Raw genomic sequence first — 22,905 nt, 5'->3', positions numbered from 1 at the left:
CCAAACAACTTAACTGTGTTCCTAGACAAGTTAACTGTGTTTACAGACAACTTAACTGTGTTCCTAGACAACTGTGTTCCTAGACAAATTAACTATGTTCCTAGACAAGTTAACTGTGTTCCTAGACAAGTTAACTGTGTTCCCAAATAACTTAACTGTGTTCCTAGACAAGTTAACTGTGTTCACAGACAACTTAACTGTGTTCCTAGACAACTGTGTTCCTAGACAAATTAACTGTGTTCCTAGACAAGTTAACTATGTTCCTAGACAAGTTAACTGTGTTCCCAAACAACTTAACTGTGTTCCTAGACAACTGTGTTCCTAGACAAGTTAACTGTGTTCACAGACAACTTAACTGTGTTCCTAAACAACTGTGTTCTTAGACAAATTAATTGTGTTCCTAGACAAGTTAACTGTGTTCCTAGACAAGTTAACTGTGTTCCCAAACAACTTAACTGTGTTCCTAGACAAGTTAACTGTGTTCACAGACAACTTAACTGTGTTCCTAGACAACTGTGTTCGTAGACAAATTAACTGTGTTCCTAGACAAGTTAACTGTGTTTCTAGACAAGTTAACTGTGTTCCCAAACAACTTAACTGTGTTCCTAGACAACTGTGTTCCTAGACAAGTTAACTGTGTTCACAGATAACTTAACTGTGTTCCTAGACAACTGTGTTCCTAGACAAATTAACTGTGTTCCTAGACAAGTTAACTATGTTCCTAGACAAGTTAACTGTGTTCCCAAATAACTTAACTGTGTTCCTAGACAAGTTAACTGTGTTTACAGACAACTTAACTGTGTTCCTAGACAAATTAACTGTGTTCCTAGACAAGTTAACTGTGTTCCCAAACAACTTAACTGTATTCTTAGATAACTGTGTTCCTAAACAACTTAACTGTGTTCACAGACAACTTAACTGTGTTCCTAGACAAGTTAACTGTGTTCCTAGACAAGTTAACTGTGTTCCCAAACAATTTAACTGTGTTCCTAAACAACTGTGTTCCTAGACAAGTTAACTGTGTTCCTACACAAATTAACTGTATTCCTAGACAAGTTAACTGTATTCCCAAACAACTTAACTGTGTTCCTAGACAAGTTAACTGTGTTCACAGACAACTTAACTGTGTTCCTAGACAACTATGTTCCTAGATAAATTAACTGTGTTCCTAGACAAGTTAAATGTATTTCTAGACAACTTAACTGTGTTCCCAAACAACTTAACTGTGTTCCTAGACAACTGTGTTCCTAGACAAGTTAACTGTGTTCACAGACAACTTAACTGTGTTCCTAGACAACTGTGTTCCTAGACAAGTTAACTATGTTCCTAGACAAGTTAACTGTGTTCCCAAATAACTTAACTGTGTTCCAACTTAACTGTTTTTCTAGACAAGTTAACTGTGTTTACAGACAACTTAACTGTGTTCCTAGACAACTATGTTCCTAGACAAATTAATTGTGTTCCTAGACAAGTTAACTGTGTTCCCAAACAACTTAACTGTATTTTTAGATAACTGTGTTCCTAAACAACTTAACTGTGTTCACTGACAACTTAATTGTGTTCCTAGACAAGTTAACTGTGTTCCTAGACAAATTAACTGTGTTCCTAGACAACTTAACTGTGTTCCCAGACAAGTTAACTGTGTTCCCAAACAACTTAACTGTGTTCCTAAACAACTGTGTTCCTAGACAAGTTAATTGTATTCACAGACAACTTAACTGTGTTCCTAGACAAGTTAACTGTGTTCCTAGACAAGTTAATTGTGTTCACAGACAACTTAACTATGTTCACAGACCTGGGGTCGACCCCAGCTCACCTAGAGTCGACCCCTTAATAGCACGAGTCGACCCCTGCTCACCTGGAGTCGACTCTCTCAGGCTTTCCAGAGAGCTGTTTTTTTGCCTGATTTCAGGGGTCGACTCTAGCTCTTCAGGGGTCGACCCCAGCTCTTCAGGGGTCGACCCCAGCTCGACCCCAGCTCAGCATAAGTCTACAATAATTTTCTAATAAAACTTAACTGTGTGCACAGTCGAAATAACTGTGTTCCTGGGTAGAATAAGTGTGTTTCGAGATGATTTAAATATGTTCCAAGCTTATTTAACTGTGTGTCATGTTAGATTAAGTGTGTTCCAAACTTATTTAATTGTGTTCCAAGCTTATTTAACTTTATTTTTATTTTTTTATTTTTTTCTTTTTTTTTCTTTTTTTTCTTCTCTTCTTCCCTTCTTCTTTCTTCTTTTTTCTCCTTCCGCGAGCTAGCGGTACACAGTTAAGTTGTCTGCGAACACAGTTAACAGGACTGTGCGCACAGTTAAGTGTTCTTAGAAAATTGTTGTAGAAGTGAGCGAGTCGACCCAAGATTCTCACGAGTCGACCCCAGCAGAGCAGGAGTCGACCCCAGTTCAAACTTTTTCTTTTCTTTTTCTTTTTTTTCTTCTCTTCTTCCCTTCTTCTTCTTTCTTCTCTTCCCGCGAGGCCTGCGGCGCCGGAAAGGGGCTGGGCCATGGCGGACGCTGGAGGAGGGCGGGCTGTGGCCGGCGACAGCCGCAGGACGCGGGACGGAGCCCTTCTTCCTCTTCTTCGGCACCTTCCCACCATGGGGGCGGGGGCGGAGGCATTCCCGGCGGCGCGGCCGCGGGAGGGGGCTCGGGGGAGGCGAGCCGGGCCGGCGGCGGCCGCGGGAGGGGGCAGGCCGCGGTCGACAGCAGCCGCGGCTGGGAGATTACAGTTTGGAAAGTCTCTAAAATTCTTTTTCTTCGGAAGGATGGGAGATCATGAGGGAAGGGGCATTTTCGGTATCTTATTTCAAAATAAAAGGGGCTCAGGGACCAGAAATTACAATTTGGAAAGTTTCTGGACCGGATGTTTTAGATTTAATTAACAAGGACTTTTTGTTACAGTGGAGTCTTTAGAGGGATGGGAAAGTAATTTTCCTAAAGAAATAAGGAAAGAAGGAAGGACATGCTGGAGCTGATGAGTTTAGGAAAAGCTTCTTAATCAGTATTGGCCATTGAACTCCTAATTCTTGGTACCAACAACTCACGGTCGTCTATTTCTTACATCGCAGAAATATTAAGGCTCATTTAGCAGAGCTTTTGATGAATCAGAAAATATTTTTTAACCTTCTAAAAATAATTTTAGGTAGGATAGAGATGTTTGGTAAAAAAATTAAAAAATTATTTTAACTTTGCCATAAAACTAAAACAACTTTTTGAGAAAAACTTCAAAATGTAATTTCTTCATAAAAACAGTTATAGCATGCATCAAAAAGCTATTTTGATTTATAAAATTATTTTCTTTTTGAACCAAAATATCCATAATAAAATATTATAATTACAAAAACTAATTCCTAAAAATATTATATTAATAAAATATTAATATATAATGATAATAATTATAATATTTTATATCTTATTATTGTATTATACTATAAGATATTATGTTATATTATATTATATTATATCATAATACATCGATTCTTTATGTTATATAACATCAAATTATGCTATATTATTATGCTAAAGTATACAATATTATATTACTATATTATAATAATATTATATTAGATTACATTAATATTATATTATATCATATATTTATATAATAATATATATTATATTTTATTATGCTCTATTTGTATAACTATGTATTGTTCTTTATAGTTATTTTGTCATACCAAAAATACTCCCTTAATTTGGTTACTAAACATATATTAAAATTCTACAATACCTGATAAATTTAGTTAGCAAACTGCAAATAGCTTTTTATAAAAACTCTACTTTATGTACCAAGAAAAATAAAAGTTCTATTTTTGAAATCTCTACTGCCAGTAAGTCCACTAAATAGGGCCTAAATAAGTTGACAGCTTCTATTTCTTCGAAAAGAGGTAGAAGAGAAGCTCCTGTCTAAATAGTAACGTGTGAAAGATTGGGTGGGGGAGCGTAAGGGGGTCAAGGGAATTGGAATACCTCGAACCAGCTATCTGTTGGGAGCGATGGATGATACCACGACGCTTCGACTAAATAAATAATTCTCGTCGGCATCTTCTGAAATCCCCTGTTTCTCTTTACTGGTCCTTGATCCCAATCTTGATGGAACAAGGACGAAGCTGGAAAAGCATGAGAGAGACGGAGAAAACGGCCTCAGCCGCCCGTATTTTGTCCGGGCCGCTCCTGCCGCGTAAAATAGGAGGACACTAACGTGACAGCGCACCACAAATTCCCTTAAAGCCAAAATGTCGGTCGATCCGATCGGGACGGCTGTGGTCCACACGCTGCAGGCTTTGGATATGAGCGCTGTAAGCTCCACATGAGCGACATATTGGTTGGGTAGCCTGAGCATTCTCCGAGTTAGCTTAGATCGGGTATAATCACGTAAAAAATTCTAAATTATTTAAAATTTTTTTATAAATTTTAATTAAGTATAATCAAATCAACAAATTTTTAAATTTGTTTAACTCAGATTTGCACCCACGAGGGCGAGGGTCTGCGTCAGGAAGGTCTCGCTTTACTTCTCTTCAGAATATACATGAGATTTCACCCTCTTAAGAGATGAGAAATTGTTTCCTGAGGTCAGTGGACTGTTCTGAAGACTTCTGGTCCCTGGGTCTGGAAGGTTAGAGCCTCAAGCTTCCACTGTAAAATTTGGGCACCAGGTTTGATTGGGGGGCAGGCTTGAAAGGCAACTTAAGAATGCCTCCTGGAAATAGTTCTCTGTTATGCCTAGAAGCAAATGAAGGGACCCATGCGGCATGGCGCAAAACCATCACTGAAGCAGCTTTTAATTTTCAGTGCCATCCCCGGCAACCTGCATAGAACATAGTCTGAGAACACTCATCCATTTATGAAGTCTTAACAAAATGATCGTGTTAATTATATGTAGGACATGCAGATTCAGTTAGATATAAATTTTGAATGAAATACGGTAGATTACTAACGTATCGCATCCAAATAAGAGCAGTTCCTCCAAATGAATGCAATAATTTGCTAAATCAAAAAATCCTCCTCTCTTGAGCATTCCCATAACTAGGAGAACATTAGAAGTTTGCTCCCGCTATTCAAGCTTTAACTATGTAACCAATAACGTAAGTTTCCAATGGCTCTTCCAGCATTCATGCAGGCCCTGATTTTCCCCAAAGTTGTTTTCACAACAAAAGACATCACCAGTTCAGAGGGGTTGGCATTTAAGTAGAGAAGCAATCACAAAAGCTCTCATGCATTCATCCAAGATAGACAGTTTAATATTTTACACCTGAAGATAAGGTTACATTTGTTAATGACAAATAGTTGGATAGGTTCCATGTTATCTCCCTCTTTTCAAAGTTATGCTTATAGGAAGAAAAAAGACTGAAAAAAGCCATATCACCCATCCAGAACCTTGACGAAGAGGTCTCACTTGCCACAGAAGGCAGTTTGGCAGGACATCTCTCTATTACTAAAAACAAAGAAAACTGAAACTCTGGAAGTATATTATGGATGCATCATCAGAGTGCAAATGGATCCATACCAACAAAAAGTTCTACATAAGTGGGTTATTCACTCACAATCTCCTAAAAGGACATGCCTATACAAGTGTTAATTGGTCATCATCAGACAAAAGGTGACAAAAAAACACTTTACATGTGCAAGAAGAGTAAAGCACAATGATACAATAACATGTAACCCTAATAATCCCCTTCAATAATTTTCCCACTCTTCCACGAAAGTTTTACCCGCTAGGGGGCTTGCTGGCCCTCATTTCTAATATTTATTATTTAGAGCCTAACATGGTTCCTCACAACAGGGATTCTTCAACTTATGTTTGTCATATAGGAATGCAGAAGAACATAGGCATTGAGCAGACCTTGCATCATGAACTCACAAACCAAGAATTTGCTGAAGCAATACCTCTAAAATACAAGACAAACAATGTGCCATTCAGTGATAATGTGATGTCTATGTAGGCCACTTGTTTTCAAATGAAATTATCAAGGTTCACAGTTTTGGTACTAGGTTCCATATTGGTCAGGTATCTATATGGTACCATACCATACCGATGCTTGATGTGCATATCCAAACTGGTTCAATACTGGCACAATATTTTTTATTTTTTTTATTTTTTAAGGATTATGTTTAAAACTACTTTAGTGTACTTTTAAAGTATTCAATTAAGTCTTGATCACTATTCAAAGTACCCAATTAAGATTTTATGGATGTTCAAAGTGCTTAACAAATTACTTATTAGCAAATTTAGACATTTTAAAAATTTGATATTTGAACAACACTAGCAATAATTAGAAATTCTAAGGAACACTTATGGTACTCTATATCTGTACTATTCAAACCACAGTTGTAGATAGCCAGTATTAAAAGCTTCTAAGAACAACCCAAAAATAATATTGAATTAACTCTGTGACTACGTGATCAACCATGCTAATAAATATCACGAAAATCATTGAGCTTTAAAAGTTCCAAGCTTTTCCTTTAACATTGTCTCAAAAGACTCATACAACACTTGTTGTCTCCCTAAAAATAGATGAAAATAAAAATTAGATTTGCAGACCTGAATTATGTCATAAAGGACCTTGCCCATTCTCAATAACATTTTCGAGCTACAGTAATTAACCCTCAAAGGGAAGAAGAAGAAAATGAAAGAAAAGAAGGGAAGAAGAAGAAAAAAAGAAGAAACAACAGAAGGAAGGGAGAAGAAAAAGAAAGGAAGGAAGAAATGAAAGAAAGAAGAAGAAAAAGGAAAGAATGAAAGGAGAAGGAAAAAAAAGGAACAAATGAAGGAAAAAAGGAAAAGGGAAAAGCAAGAACAAGGGGAAGAAAAAAGGGTTAGGGGCCCAAACCACTCCAAACCGAGTGAAACTGGGCAGTTTTACTCGACTTGGGTCGGTTTGTACTCTTTACCAAGCTGAACCCCAAACAAGACAGTTCGGGTCGATTAGGCATACCTTGAAAATAATTATATTAATCTCCAAAAAAAAAAATCTTTTAAAGAAACCATAAGCACTACAGTAATGCCATACCCTTTTGGATGCTTGGTTGCAATATCAGCCACAACGGTGACTTTTGGCACATCTCCAAAGTTGTTGAAATGGAGAGAATGTGTATCTTTTGTAGCAGCAAAGTGCACCTGCAAACCCAGCACTTTAAGTGTCCATTGTGGTTACCGCCTCCGTAGCATCAAAAATGGTAGAATTGCTTGCACTGCTCACAAAGATAATTCTCAAATGAACATCATAAGGGCAGTCACTAGCATATGATATTGTAGAATGAAGAAGAAATAACTAACCTTTTACATGATCATCACAAATGTACAAAACTGCAGGATTTTTAAACATATATACGGAACAAGAATGCCAAGCTAAAAGATACCATATTATCTAAGATGAAAAAAAAGAAAAAAACACTCGTGACTTTTCATTGCCCACTGCATCACGTAAAGGCTAAGCTAACAATGCAAGACACAATTTTTGCAACAAAGCAAATCCAGTGCTCGAAAAATGATGAATTAGTGTCCAGAACAAAACAAAACAAGCATATTGTGAAATTTCACTTTCATAGCCTTACTAAGAAGAGCTGATGGTATTCTATCAACTAATCAAGCTGGCCCAGTTTTTACATATTTTTAGTTCATGCAGACAGAAACAGTCAAACTAATACAAGGTCGATGAAGTACCAGGTGTTGACACCACGGTTTTCTGCACCTCATTTCAAACAATCAAACGAGCCACATCCTGTACAATATAGAGAAAATCAGCACATTTCTTTGTCAAAGAGGGTAGAAAGAGAAGGATGAGAATAAATTAAAACAGGAGAATATTATATTTCTTTCCAATGATCCTTTTTTTTATATAAAAAAAATATATATCAATTGGAAGAGCTCTCTGATTTTCCTAAATCCATGATGCATTTAAGATTGTCATCAGCCAGAAGGAGAAACATCACCAGAGAAAAGGAAAGCAAGTAACCTATTTTTTCATGCTCAGTATATTTTCAAAAGTTAAGGAGTTTGACTTTAAGAAAATAAAATAATAATCACCTCTAGAGGTAGAGGGAAAAAACACAAAGCTTACAGATATGTACAGTTGACTATCATAGTCTTGTCTCATGCATGTCTTACTGCAAAAATGAAAATGACAATTAGAAGTTTAACTTAATAAAAGCCCATTTATTTATTTATTGAGAGTTGGCGGTGATGTTCTCCTTTATAAGCTGCAAATTTGGCTTCTTCGCACCCACATTACCCTTTTCCCCAGCCATCGGATTCTCTGCTCTGTGACACTCTCAGGTGCTTTTAGTAAGATGGTTTCCATGTATTCACATTACAGATACATTCAAAATCTTGCAAGATGCATTTTTCAATGCAGTAACAGGTGGATCTTGATCCATCAACCTTGTTTTCTTTACAACTCCATCAGTATCCTTGACAAAATTATACCGCACCACGAGTGAGTTCTTGCTTTTGGTTGCAGAGAAAGCACTTTGGGAAGCATTCAAATCCCGATGCTTTACAATGTTGACATTATCATATTCATTCATCATTATTTGATGAAGAATTGGGGACTTTCCATATTTCACTACCTAGCATGGTTATATTTCCAGCAAAAATTTCATTGTACTGTCTTCTTTGATCATAGTCCAAACTATGTGAATATCTGATATGATCAAAATCATAATAGCTTTGGGACTTCCCTGTTTCACTACGTAGCATGGTTATATTTCCAGCAGAAATTCCATCATACTGACTTCCTGAACCATAATCCAAACTATCTAATTGTTGAATTTGATCAGAATCATAATGATTTTCTTTTGTTCAGGTGTTCTATAGTCTGATGACTAATTTATAATCTCGATCTAGTCCATGCGGTGACCAAGTCTATCAAAAATATTTCCTGAACATCTAAGCTTCTTTGCATCTTTAGCTGTTCTCTTCCAGCTTTGAGCACCATTGCCATAACACCTGAATATCTTGCAATGAATATGGTTGTCTGAGGTCTCTCCTCCAACATAGAATTTGTGGTTAATGGACATATCACAGAGTGAAGCTACTTTAAAGCTGGTTTCCACTTGTCTTCCTGACAGTCCTCACATCATCAAGAAGAGTGGACTAAAGAAGCTGCCATGAAACATCAATCATTAAAGTGGGAGCTGTGCATCTCTAATGGCAATTACAAGAGGATTATTTTTAAAGAAACAAAAGGATGAAAGACAATAGAAATCAAGATAATGCAAGTTACAGAGAAACACGAGAGAAAAGAATATGTCCATAATTTCCTAGATTCATTTCTGCCCCATATAAGGAAGCTATGTTCCTCGTAGCCATCTTATCTTCCTACAGCAGACTGGAAAGCATCAGGTACAAATTCAGTAAGAAATAATAAGGACATTCTTTACTTAATGATGAAAAAATTCACTTCCAATATATCATAATGCACTCAAGTGGATTGTTCATTCTCTGGCAAGCATTGAAAAACTGTCGGAACAGGACAGTACCATTTGTACTGTACCATTCTGACAAAAACTGTCATGCATGCTGGCCTCAGGACAATGAAACTGACTGGAATCGATGGCCAGCTGGTGTAGATAGGTACAGGCTTGTTTGGACTGGTACCACAGTTGGTTCGGCCAGCAGCTCCTCACTTCTAGGGTCACGGGAGTGGTTTGGGGACCCCTAACGGCCTTTCGACCAAGAGAAAGAAAGAGGGAGAGAAGAGGAGGAGGAGGAGGAGGAGGAGGAGGAGGAAGGAGAAGAAGAAAGGGGAGAGAGAGAGGAAAGAAGAGGGGAAGAGGGTGATGCAACGTTTCTACCCTACAAGCCAGGCTCCTATAAAAGATTTGATTAAATGTACAAAAAAGGGAACATGCACAGATAATTTAGAAGCTGATTTTTGAAATAGTTATGCATTTTTGTAGTTATCCAAATTATTCATTTTAAATCATAATTACCCCATATCTCTTTTTTAAGAATCCCTACCTGCTTTTGGAAGTGGTTGGGCTACCTCTCTCTTTCTTGCCTGCTCACCGGGCTTTGACCATAATGCCAATGAATTGCTACGAGGCATTCTCATTTCTCTTCTTTCGAGATCGGATTCTTTTGATCCGTCTATAGACTCATCTGGCTCTTTTGACATTTTTTTTTCCACTTTTCTTTTGACGAAACTCTGAATCTTTCGCTTTCCTTTCCTTTTTCAGTCAGAGCAGAGTTTCTTTTCATTCGCAAAAAACTCAGAATTCTGAAAATCACCCTCTAAAGGTAAAAAATGAAAGTAATAAGGTTAAGATTCTGGAAAAACTATCATAGAACCCCATAAAATTTTGTATAGACTATATTGAACTTAATTATTTATTATTGAATATGCAAGGAGCATAGGTCATTAGGTGGCCAGATGGAGCCCAGCAAGAAAAGCAGAAAAGAACCTGATTCTTAAACTAGATTATTAATTTATATAGTTAAACTAGACTCTTGAATTAGTACACTTCAATAGTGGAAATTACGAGTATCATTAACAATACTGACACTTTGGCATCAAAGCGCCCCATCAAAAATCACTTGAACATGATAAAATAAGATAGCTTAGTATCCATATTGTGAATTAAAAAGATAAAAAACTGAAAAAATTAAATAAATAAACAAAAAAAAAATGTATTGGTACATAGCACTGCACAGTGAGTTGGTATGAGACAGTCCAGTACCATACCGATCATAGAAAAAACCGGCACCATGGTCCGTACCGGATTTTAAAACCTTGCTCTCTAGAATGTTTTTGGAGTTTAAAGAGGCAAAAAGGTAAGCACAGTACCTGTAAGTGCTTAAATTTACATAATCCCCTTAAGAACCTCTTCCCAATGAAGCAAAAATAAAGATGGGGAGTTATTCAATATGAGGCAAAGCTGCATTTAGTCATTTTGGAGAAAAACTATGGAATAAAAAATTGTGCTTCTAAAATAAGGGAAGGGAAGAAGATGGAGGAAAGAAACTACTAGAAAGCAAATAAATTGCGAAAGCTATCTGGCCAGAAAATGGTATAAAGATTATGCAAATCCATAACTTGATGAAACTTCAACACTTTATTACAGTGACTTGGTGAAATCTATAGAATCCCGGTCATATGCATCACTTACAATAGTTTGCTGCTTTCTAGTTAGCAACAAAACAAAGAGAGCAAATATGATGCAGGGTCTACTGGCTACTTAATTTGGTGGAACCATAAATAAGTTCTAGCATAAAAAACCTTTTTAGCTGCTAGAAATATTGTCCAGTCTGTTTTTTTGTGAATTTGAGGTCTGAGAGCACTGGATCATTTGGCTCAACGATACCTTGTTTCCGCCGACTGAAAATTCTCAACCATCATGCTCCAAAGAGAAAATGGTTCAGTCTCCTCCCATACCAATCCTTTCCATTCCCCTTTGTGCCAATTTTCAGAAACTTTAGCTGACCTCTCTCTCTCTCTCTTTCTCTCTCTCTCATATTTCCAGAATCAGAATGCATTCTATAACTTGCATTTGCTGCACATGAATGGTATCTTCCAGAAGATTCATTTAATATGGATTGTGTTTTGGGCATTTTATCAGGAGATGAGTCATGAAGTTGCACGTACAGGTGCACGTTTGAAGATAGATGATACTGAAAACCTGCAATAAAATGGTCTCATCCAAACTTGCCTAACACATCCAGTGAAAATGAAGTCAGGATCTTGATTTCACTGTTAGAACTGGAAAAACTAAAACTGTAAAATACATAATGAGAAAAGCAGGGATACCAGGTTACAAAAGCAGCATGGCCATCTCCTAAGAACACATTAAGCTCATTTCTTGCCTCATCCTTGTGTCTACAATTCCTGAATATGACCAGAACATATTCCTGCAAAGGTGAAGTGAAACATCGGATATTTGCTTATAAGTTCATAACTTTGTTGTATGTACAACAATTAGTATAGTACTACTACAAAAATCTACCAAAGCACTGTGGATACATCTGAGGTGCATAGACATGCACATATACACACACAGTTAGACACATCTAAGTTTTATTTATATGTATGTATTTATTCGTTCATGCATGTACATATAGATATATGTGTGTGCATGTGTTCATTTGCACAAAGGCATGGATGTATTTAAGGACAAGTGCATACAAATGATAGCTAGGTGACAGAGATATAAACATACACAATGAATGGACATGTATGTATGTGACAGAGATGGAGACTGACACACACATACAGACACAGAAAGAGAGAGAGAGAGAGAGGGGGCTGATTGTTCCACAATACCCACCAATCCTTCACATAAAAATATAATAAATAAAGGTGAAGGATTTTAATCTGTTGAAGTAATTTTTATGCATTATATGTTGTTTTTCACTCCCAGAATTTGTTGTTAAAATTGGAATTATATTGAAAATTGCCAAGGGAATTGGAGCTGACTGATTATTAATCATATTAGTTCATTACTAGATTCTTCCCAACTGGGGGTAAAATGCAAATAGTTTTAGATTTTGATTCCATGTACTCACGAATCCTTAAGAAGAAAGCAACAAATCAACCATCATAGTGCAAATTGGCCTTGTTGTATAATTTCCCTTGCAAGAAGATGGATTTGGCCTCCCACATGTTAAATCAAGCCTAACGAAAATAAAGCAATCTTTACTTAAATAAAGCACAGTCTGTCACCAAAAAAGTAGCTAGATAACATTCCATTCTTTCATGCTTCAGCAGTTAAACAAACTTGACAACATAACAAGCACAAATCTACAGTTAAGATATCCAAAAGAACCATAAGCATATAAAAAATAAATATCCAAGTTGCAACAAGATAGATATGGCTAGAAACAGATAGGTCACAAGGCTTAGAAATGACAACAAATATCACTATAATGAACCCCCACGTCATTCTAGTACTCAATTATGTAAGGAATGGCTCTCATCTTCCGTTTCCGATAATGAGACAATTTCTACCTCCTCCACCACTCGAACCCCTTCCTTTAAAGTGGTCTATTAGCCCTATCAAGAAGAAAACAATTGAAGATTTAAAGTCTAGAATGTAAGAAAATATTTACTTCTTCTAGATATGATGTGTAGATTCATATTTGGGCATTCAAACTTGTGTAGGTGCCTTTCCATGCTCAAACTACTCGCTTGCATGTGGCCCACATGGGACACTAACAACAAAAACACTCAATCAGATACTTCTGTGGTATTCTAAACAGCTGTAGAAAAAAATGGTTTCTTAATCTTATATTGAAAAGAAACATACTTGTACAAGAAGAAGAAGAAGAAGAAGAAGAAGAAGATATCACAAGACACTTCTCCAAGAACATGCATTATATCATTTAAATCCCATTCAAGACTAAGACAAATCATATCATCAACTTACTTGGGCTTCCCTGGTTATAAGACTGTAACAGTATTGTCTGAATCACCCTTGCGTTCTTCATGTCAATGAACTGTGTTCCTTTCTCAATATCATTAGGCACTTTGCCAAAATACAAGAAAAGGTTAAAGAAAATGCCACCTGAGGATGGAAGATGTCATCAATAAAAGAAAATATAGTTCCAAAAACCACTCATGTCATCCTACCCATCTCAAAATCGCCACCCAAGGAGGGGGAACCTGCCAAAACTCAGCTGCACTCTTTCACCGATATGCCAACCACTCCAGATAAAATATATAAACGATATAAAGAAAGTGAAATACAAACAGATAGAGATGTCACTATACAAAACATAATTCCAAAACGAAATGGGTAACCCATGCCCACCCTAACCCCATCTTCAAATATGTAAATAATCTTCAATACTCATGCGTTTATCCAAACTCATTGGTATGGGAGCCATTATGTTACAAGCTTCTCTACGATCCAGAAACTGCCCCCACCAAACTTAGAGAGAGGGGAGAGAGAGACCCACCTGTGCTAGAACTACCTAGGTCGCAATATGTAGGGATATACCACCTAAGATTCGAACCTAGAACCCATGTTTGCTATGCAGAGGGGTATGACCACGGAGACGCGCCCCGGTTCATGAAGCAAACCATAGTTGTTAAATGTTTAACTCAAGTCCTTCTTAGAACTACCGCATGTTAATTTGATGATGTCTTTGAGATACTCTCTGGCATATCTTTGAAACCCCACATTTTCCGAATAAAATGTCTAATCAAGAAAAGTATCAGTGGAGTTGGATATATGGTATCTTCACCTACAGAGGGAAGAATTATACTACCAGACTAAATTAGCTTTCTCTCGGCATATGAATTTCAAAAAAAAAGAAGAAGCATTTTAGTACATTTATCCCAATTATAATCCATCAATTCATCAGTATAGATTGCTATCAAACTCCATAAAACCCTACAAACGAAATCATCTGGAAGCCAGAAATGTTGACTATTTCGAGACCCAGCGATCGTCACTTCATTTCACTTTGATTCGAGTAAAATAACCAAGAAGTTCAGAGAAGCAACTCAGACGCCGGAAGATCAGAAAATCAGCAGTGGTTTAAGCATTTCCGACTATAAAATTTAGGGGGTGAAATGGAAAACGGAATCATACCATGAGGATGTCGTCGGCGTAATCTCCCATGAACTCCTTCAGATTCTCCATAATCCTCTCCCGGAGCCTCGCTGCTCCCTCGCCGGTGAAGCTAACCCCAAACATTTAGTCATCGCCGGCACAATCCCAACCCTCCATCTCCAATACTTAAAACAATACCCAAAATCGTCCCGTCGGGAATAATCTCAGCGATGAATTGAAACCTAGAGAGCAACAAAGGGAGGAAACCCTCGATTCGGTCCGTTGTCCGGTCGCTCCGGCGGCCTTGGTCGGTTCTCCGCTCCACAGAGAGTGCCGGGGAAACCCGCGCGGAGTTTAAGAAGAAAGAGCGTTCATATAGTTTGCAGAGTCACGTGTCTTCGAGAAAGTAATGCGAAGTTTTAAGGCAGTAGTGTAGGGGTTTTTTTTTTTTAAAAAAAAGAACACAATAGAAGTGTGCAATGTCTACGGCCTTCAGGTACTGACTGTGCGGGAGTTCAGCACTTTGGTCTGCATCCTAAAATGGCCCTGAAAGATTACTTCGGGCGGCTCCCGACTAGGATCATCCTGAGTACAAAGGGCTTGGATATCTATCTCTAGTGCCCCTTAGCTAAGTCTGTGGATCATTTCTTATTCTAGTATCAGTGCGCACGGTAGATATGAGATTGTGCCATGGTCCCATCAAGAATCTGGGATGATTCTAGGAGATTAGTCGATGGGCGTCTGCCCCACGATACAGGCAGGCGGCTACTGTAGCAACCTATATAGCATACCAGGTCTGGCTATTCAGGAATATTTGGACGTTTGGTGAGAGCTGCCCTCCACCGAGGTTCATTGTTGAAAAGGTCCGAAAACAGATAGCTGAGATGATTTAGTTGCATCTGTTGGATGGTACTTTGATAGCTCGGGACACCTAGGGTTCCTATTCTGCTCCTAAAGCGTCTCGCTCGGTGTTCTTCACATGGGAGCCCTCACCCCCGAGTTTCCTCGAGGTTAATTTCGACGGATGTATACTGGATGGCGGTAGTAGGAAAGGAGCAGGCTTTGTCATTAGGGGTCAGACTCCAAGATGATTACGGCTGGTGGTTGCCAGATTTTCGATGCTTCTGTCCTAGGGGCAGAGTTGAGGGCTGCCTGAACTGGCCTAAGGTATATTAGGCGCGTGTTGCAAGCCAATACCTTAGTACTTGAGGGCGACTCGGCTACTATCATTAGTTGGATGTAGAGTATGGGAGGGGTGGATGATTACCATCCGCTCTTTAAGGATATCGGGAAGATGGTGAGGGGTGGGATGGCCCTGCAGGCCAAGCATGTGTATCGAGAGGCCAACGGGATAGCAGATTGTGTAACCTCCTATGTAGTTAACCACTCTGGGGAGACGTTGTGGCTGGGGGAGAGGAAACTACTCGGTGCATTTTGAGATTTATTATCTTTTAATTTTTTTGGATGTATTCATATCCGCTATGTATGATACATCCATTTCAAACAAAAAAAAGAAAAAAGAAAAAAAAGTATGGAGGGCAACTAAAGAAAAAGCGTTGACTTCAGAAGTAACCCTTACGGAGGTTTGCAGGGAAGTTTGAAACTGATTGACTTCTCAATGCATGGCCAGCTAGCCAGGAAAGCCTCTCTTGTAGTTTTTTCTTAGGATCTAGAGTAAGATTGTACCTCTCGTCATGAGATTGAAACATAATACGTACATGATATGATACTAGTAGAGTCCAATAACAACCAAAATTTGACAATATGGTTGATTATTGCTGTCTATGTTTTAGCATATTTTTTATCTTTATTAGTGGGAACAATATCGTCATTCTGATGTGTTGACTTTGAACTAGAAAGCCTCATGATAGATTGGATACATGCTGTATATTTAGCCAACGGTAAGCAAAATCCATTTTATCAGGTTAGCATCATAAATAGCACTATTATCAGTTGAGGTTTAGGATTATAGAGCTAATCTTTACATCAATAGGGTGCGCACAAAATATTTGCCTTCTCTCTCTATTCTAATAAAGTTAAAAGTGAAATCGTGCTTTTCTCATTTGATATATAGTATACAATGCATTAAACATATGAAGTAAAAGTAGTTTGAGACTTCAACAAAATATGTTCATCTTGCTTTTGGTTACAAGGGGATGAGAACAAAGAGAGATTTGAATTTTTGTTTTACAGTTGATTTTTTTTTCCTACATCCTTGCTTCTCCATAAATGAAATTTTAACGTAAGAGATGCCCTTTTAAATAATAATAGCAATGGCATTATGCAAAAGGTATGACTCTAGGATATTCCTTCACAACATTTGACCCCAAGTTGTCCACATTAGGAATAAAATATCTGATGATTAAGTGATAGGTTTCTAACCAAGCAAGATTACTGATAAGAGATAATCTAGCAATAGGAATTCCTCGGTCGTATATTGTCATATTATTAGTTTTTTTTTTTAAAGAAAATGGCATTTAAGCTCTTTGCTGATTTTCTTGAGAAAGGATTTTTGAGCTATTCAATCTGTTAAGTTTGACACATGATGCATTATATATGCTTAATTAGGAGTCGTAAGTAAATGGTGGTCCTATAATTTAGTTTTCACAGCCATTTGGAGTTTCCACATCCTATTTGCTTTTTGTGCAGTGTATTTGACACAAAACATTCAAGTATTTAACATGTTAAATGTATTAAGGCTTATATGAGCCAGCAACATGAACCTAAAAATTTCCACACTTATATTTGGATGGTCATATGATCTATTTGCAAAATTTTTTTGGTATATAACAAGGAGAATTGATCGGTGGAAAGAAACAATCAGTTGGGTAAGTAGTAAATCGTCTAATCAAATATAACCACTATAATATATAGGATGGCAAAGACTAGCTGCGACGGCATTTTGTTTTGTGCTGCTTAAGAGTCTAGATTATAAAGCGCATTCAAGGATATCCAAAGAATCTCTTCTCCTAATCTATCATGTTTAAGGTCTATTGTATGTAAGGTTTATGCAAGAACTTCTATCATAGGCATCCAAATAGATCCTTCATAAAGAGAAAATATATCCTGCGGCGCATGTACTAACATGGCCATGCACCAAACTAATCACCTCGGCTCATTTTTATGTGCCAATCATCGAGACAAGCACATGATGGATGGAGCCTATAAATAAAAATAAGTATTCTAAAGGCTTATGAAGTAAAATGTTTGGATACATATAGTAGTTTCCAAAGTTATTAATCGGATTTATATGATGCCAAGCTTCTATTGGTTCTTAAACATAGAGCCATATACTTATCAAATTTTTTTTTTTTTTTTGGGAGAAAATGATCATGATCAAGAATATCCAATGGTTTTACAGGTGAAATCCCTGCACAACAAAAACTCCAAAAATGAAGGCACAGACCGCAGTATATTTTGGCGCACGAGCACGCAGTAAAAGCTTCGTGCTCAGGAGCAACCATCAAAAAAAAGAGAGAGCTAAAAACACGATCGCTCCGCTGGAACGCGTGCTTTGATAAAAAAGGCCGTCCGTTGCATCTCGGAGACAACATCGTTCGATCGTAACCTCCCCACGTCATTGGTATACTTTAATTTCGCTAAACCTCAGGGTTATTATCATGCCGACTCGGTACTCTAAGCTGTATGGACACGGCGGTCGGGCGGCACCACCGCAGTGATACGACTTTGTCCAAACGAAGGCATAAAAGAATCACACGAATTTGCTGGCATCAAACGGTTCAGTTCTGCATCTGGGAAATTGAACGGCAGATTTTGAGTTACCTCATATAAATTAATTTGCGGAACCTTAGATGGGATATGCGAGACTCATCTTAAATAGGGGCGGAGTCGTAACCCAACCCACCTCTCTCCTTCTCTCTACCATTCGCCTTTTTTATCGCCGTCCCCCTTTCGAGCCTTCAATTCCACGATTCCGACTCGATTTCTGGCCGCTAGGGTTGGGGCTTCGACCTATTTTCTTGATTTTTTTTTCTTTTGTGGATATTTTGATACGATGGCAGGCGGTTTGATCCATTTCTGTTATTGCTTGTATTTTTTAAATTTTTTTTTCGATGGTAGGGGACCTTCGAAGCGCATAGATTGGGGAAGATCGCCGTAAAGGAATCGTGAAGAAGGCCATATCGAACAGGTATCCAATGTTTTTGACCCGGATATGGGTTTTTTGTTCTCGGTTTGGTTTTTTGGCGAGGATCGAGGGTTAGGGTTTGGTTGATGGGTTCAATTGATTCTATCACACAAAAAGTACGTTCCATTTTTCTTCGTTCCCCTATTTTTCGATTTGACTGATCATCTGTTTTCTTTTTCCTCCTCCTGCTTCTCCTTCTTATTCTTCTTCTTTTCATTTTTATTATAAAATTGTATTAGGGTATGTGATTAGACTTAATGAACTTTTGCATCAAATGTCGTTGCGAAGTTCTATTTCTGTTTTCTTTTCTTCTTCTTATTGTTGGTTGGTGAAATTTTTATTTTTTATGAGATAACAGCATTATTTTTTATTAGATCTGGGTTTTAATTCGAGTTGTCCTCTTTTTATCCTTTCTTTGGTTATGCGATAAGGGTTAGAACTTTGTGACAATTTTTTTTTAGTTATTTGTTTGCTTGAATTACCTCTTTTGTTTTCAGCGTTTCTGAAGATTGTCTGATGATAAATCTGTGAAGCAGATCAATTTCTGATGAAATCATTATTCAATATTCTGTGGTTTTGGGCAGTTACATGCAAAATTTATATGCATTTAGTGTGTTAGGCTCTAAAATTTGATCAATCACCGGAATTTACATTGGCAGGTCGGTCTATACTGTGGTTGCTATTTCTTAGATTATTTATGATCTTTTTGTCTTGAGGGTTTAGTTTTCCTTTGCTATACCTTGAACATGGTTAGATGGGTGCTTGGGCTCAGAGTATGCAGGTATAGAGCCGTTGTTGTTTATTTCCAGAAAATTGCTTGGTTGTTTTTGATTTTGAGGTTGTTGCGTTTCAGGTTAGTAAAAAACCATGGAGCATGATGAGACCGGATGCCAGGCACCTGAAGGTCCGATTCTCTGCATCAACAACTGTGGTTTCTTCGGAAGTGCAGCTACCATGAATATGTGTTCCAAGTGCCACAAGGAGATGATCCTGAAGCAGGAACAGGCCAAGTTGGCGGCTTCCTCCATTGGCAATATTGTGAATGGCAATGGCAGTAGTAGTGGTAAAGAGCCAGTCGTTTCGGGGAATGTGGACATAGCTGCTGATTCTATAGAGCCAAAAATCATTTTGGCACAACCATCTGATGCTCCAGTCTCAGTTGAGTGTGGAGAAGCAAAGGCGAAGGAGGGTCCAAATAGATGCAACACTTGTAGGAAGCGGGTGGGTCTGACGGGCTTCAATTGTCGGTGTGGGAACCTTTTCTGTGCTGTGCACCGCTATTCCGACAAGCACAACTGCCCATTTGACTACCGAACAGCTGCCAGGGATGCCATTGCCAAAGCAAACCCTGTAGTTAAGGCTGAAAAGCTTGACAAGATCTAGAGAGCCTTGAGAGAAGGTCAATGAAATCTGAAGTGATGCTTCTCTTTCTTATCCATGCCTTATCTTTTGATGATGGTTGCTTGTCAGTGCCTATAAGTGGCTGGATGCATGATTCTTGGGGCATCCTTGAGGCGTCAGCCTCAAGTACTGTCTCTTGTTGATCAGAAAAGATGTAAGCTTTTAGTTGTGCTGGTATATGGACTTGTGGCATATGATCTGGCTAGCTTTGTAACCTCCTATCATGGTTCTCATGTTACATTATATGAATAGTAGTAATCAGCAGTTGTGCGTGAAATAGAGTGGAAGTTCATATCTTTACTCCATGTTTCTGTTAATTAGTTGGGCGTTGTGGGTGCATACAGTGGTGGCAGTAATTTGCTGATGCCCTTGCATTTCTGATATAGCTTCTATCTTATGCCTGGGCATTTGATGCTTGATAGATATATCAATGGCTTCATAATGTATGAAATGGTTATATTTGTATGTTTGTGTGTGTATATAATTGCATTTCTGGCATGACTTCTATCTTCTGTCTGGGCATTTGGTACTTGATAGATATGTGACTGTCTCCGTAAAGTATGAAAAAATTATGATCTTTGGTATCTATGTTGTATGGTTATATTGTATATATGCTTTTATGTATATATGTTTGTTTGTGACAAAGTCGGAGGAACTGGTATCGGGCATTGTACCAGTTTTCCAACAGCACGAATTGATACAGGCGTGCCTGGTCTGTATCGGTAGAGAAGAGGGCACAGTACTTTGGGAGAAAGAAAAGGAGAGAGAGTGGGAGGGTGGCAGACTTTGGAGGAGGGCGGACGGAGGCCGCGACAGGCGAGGCTGCAGCTGGTTCCCATATTTCGAACGAAACAGGGGTCCGACCGTGGCTTAAAAAATATCGCGATTTTTAAGTGAAGTCAGCAAATCGTGAAAAATTTTGCGATTTTTAAGTGAAGTCGGCAAGCGATTTGCGAACTTCACTTAAAAATCGTAAAAATTTTTAAACCACGGTCGGACCCCTATTTTGTTCGAAATAAAGGAGCTGCAGCCTTCGCTGGCCCCTCGTCGGCGTCCCAACCTCTCTCTTCTTGCCTCCCTCGCTTGCTTTCTCTTTCCTTCTTCTTTTTCGGCTCCAGCAACGAGTCTCGTTTTCGTTGCTGGAACCGTATCGGTGGGCCACCAGTACGGCTTGGAACGGTCGGAACTGCTTGGTTTGGGACGGTTTTGCCGACCCTAGTTTGTGATGTCTATGGATTGGTTACCTCTTTCTCTCGTTGCTCTTCTTGTAAGCTAAAAAGAGAAGGGGGTGTGAATGGGAGCTTGGTGGCTCATTTTCACCTATTTACATTTTGTTTGCCTACTAATGAAATGTATGCGTGTGTGAATATAATTGCATTTCTGATCTAGCTTTGATGATATGTCTTGGCATTTGATACTTGATCGATACGTCACCGGCTCCATAAAGTACGAAATATTATGATCTTTGTTATCTATGTTGCATGGCTATATTATATGTTCATTTATGTTATATGTTTATTTGTGCTGTCTATGGATCCTAGACTAGTTCTCTTGTTGCTCCACCTTAAGCTGAAAAGAGAATGGAATTTGAATCAGGGTTTGGTGGCCTGTTTTTACCTCTATCCAATATGTTTGATCAGTAATGAAAGCATGTGTATGTGCGTGTACGTACGTGCATGCATGTGTGAATATAATGGCATTTCTTATATAGCTTCCATCTTACGGCTGGGTATTTGATATGCTGGCTTCATGAAGTATGCAGTAATATAATCTTTGTTATGTATGTTGTATGGTTATATTGTATGTATGCATATATATGTGTGTGTGTGTGTGTGCGCGCAGTATATGTATGTATTTTTTTTGTGCATGTGTGTGTGTGTGTGAATATAATTGCATTTCTGATATAGCTTATGTCTGGTTATTTGATATGTGACAGATATATCACTGGCTTCCATCGAGTATGAAATAATATGATCTTCGTTATCTATGTCATATGGTTATGTTATATATTTGCATTTATGTATATATTGTTTATTTGTGATGACTATGGATGGTTTACACATTTCTCTTGTTGCTCTACCTGCAAGCTAAAAGGAGAAGGGAGTGCAAATGGAGGCTTGGTGGGTTATTTTCGCCTTTCTACAATATGTTTGCCTAGTAATGGGACCCCATGATTTCTTAGTTTACACAAAGGATTATTTTTGCTTAATTGTCATCTCTGGTCATAGCTTTTAGATTGTTGTTGCAGATTCGGAATTTGGATCCATTTAAAGATATTTTTGTTGATTTTGGTAGGCAATGACAAGAGTAGCTCAGCGAGTATGAATGACTAATCTGATTGGGATTGATAATTGATGCAGACTTGTTATGGTGTTGGTGTGATATTAGGTAGTTACTTGATTGGTTGTTGGTACTTTTGATTCAAGAGTCATTCATTTATATTGACACCATCTTATGTGTCTTTACAAATAAATATACTTCCAAATGGATGATATGCACTAGTTGATTTAGGAAAGAGTACTCTTAATTGCAGTTAAGGATCGTTATGGACATCATTGCAACATAATCTTTTATAGATTTGATAGAAGACTTGCACGTCTGTTGAAAACACAATCCGGCAATGGGGCTGCCCCAGTTTGTTTGGTTTTTAGCTGCCTCATTAACTACATCTTGATTCCTTTACCCGTTCTGATGGTGGTTGCTGATTCTTCTTGGCCCCTAATCTGGAAAGATGAAATAGTGGATGGTAGTGGTTGGTGGTCATCTTTAGAAGTGGCCATAACGTGTAGGTCTAGATTCATTCAGGTATTGGTAAATGTATTAATATTGGCTACAGAATGGCTAAGCAGAGTTGGAGATCTAAGT

At 38.1% G+C, this 22,905-nt stretch overlaps 2 protein-coding genes across 17 annotated transcripts; one reads left to right on the top strand and one right to left on the bottom strand.

Annotated features, from left to right (window-relative positions):
- Nucleotides 1-4,391: 4,391 nt before the first annotated feature.
- LOC120111276 (uncharacterized) lies at nucleotides 4,392-14,924 on the bottom strand. 16 transcript variants are annotated; one of them, XR_015975502.2, is made up of 6 exons: nucleotides 13,362-14,924; nucleotides 13,045-13,146; nucleotides 11,747-11,847; nucleotides 7,663-11,648; nucleotides 7,010-7,190; nucleotides 4,392-4,806 (listed from the first exon to the last, which is right to left on the bottom strand). XR_015975502.2 is itself a non-coding variant. In XM_088716344.2 (5 exons), the coding sequence occupies exons 1-3, from the start codon at nucleotides 14,634-14,636 to the stop codon at nucleotides 11,567-11,569; spliced, it is 288 nt and encodes a 95-aa protein (XP_088572470.1). In that variant the 5' UTR covers nucleotides 14,637-14,922; the 3' UTR covers nucleotides 4,392-4,806; nucleotides 7,010-7,190; nucleotides 7,663-11,566. The 16 variants fall into 16 exon arrangements, 1 of the variants encoding a protein (XP_088572470.1); XR_015975503.2 differs by having other exon boundaries at nucleotides 7,663-11,847; nucleotides 13,362-13,460; nucleotides 14,532-14,923; XR_015975500.2 differs by having other exon boundaries at nucleotides 7,663-11,847; nucleotides 13,362-14,922.
- Nucleotides 14,925-18,310: 3,386 nt separating this feature from the next.
- On the top strand, nucleotides 18,311-20,340 carry LOC120111279 (zinc finger A20 and AN1 domain-containing stress-associated protein 8-like). Its single transcript, XM_039127839.2, has 3 exons — nucleotides 18,311-18,450; nucleotides 18,573-18,642; nucleotides 19,493-20,340. Exon 3 carries the CDS (start codon nucleotides 19,507-19,509, stop codon nucleotides 20,020-20,022), a length of 516 nt encoding a protein of 171 aa, XP_038983767.1. The 5' UTR covers nucleotides 18,311-18,450; nucleotides 18,573-18,642; nucleotides 19,493-19,506; the 3' UTR covers nucleotides 20,023-20,340.
- The last annotated feature ends 2,565 nt before the right edge of the window (nucleotides 20,341-22,905 follow it).

Source organism: Phoenix dactylifera, chromosome 2 (assembly GCF_051530095.1).
Source record: "Phoenix dactylifera cultivar Ajwa chromosome 2, Ajwa_hap1_PhDact_Kaust_v1.1, whole genome shotgun sequence".
NCBI lineage: Eukaryota > Viridiplantae > Streptophyta > Magnoliopsida > Arecales > Arecaceae > Phoenix > Phoenix dactylifera.
This window is presented reverse-complemented; position numbering and strand designations above follow the sequence as displayed.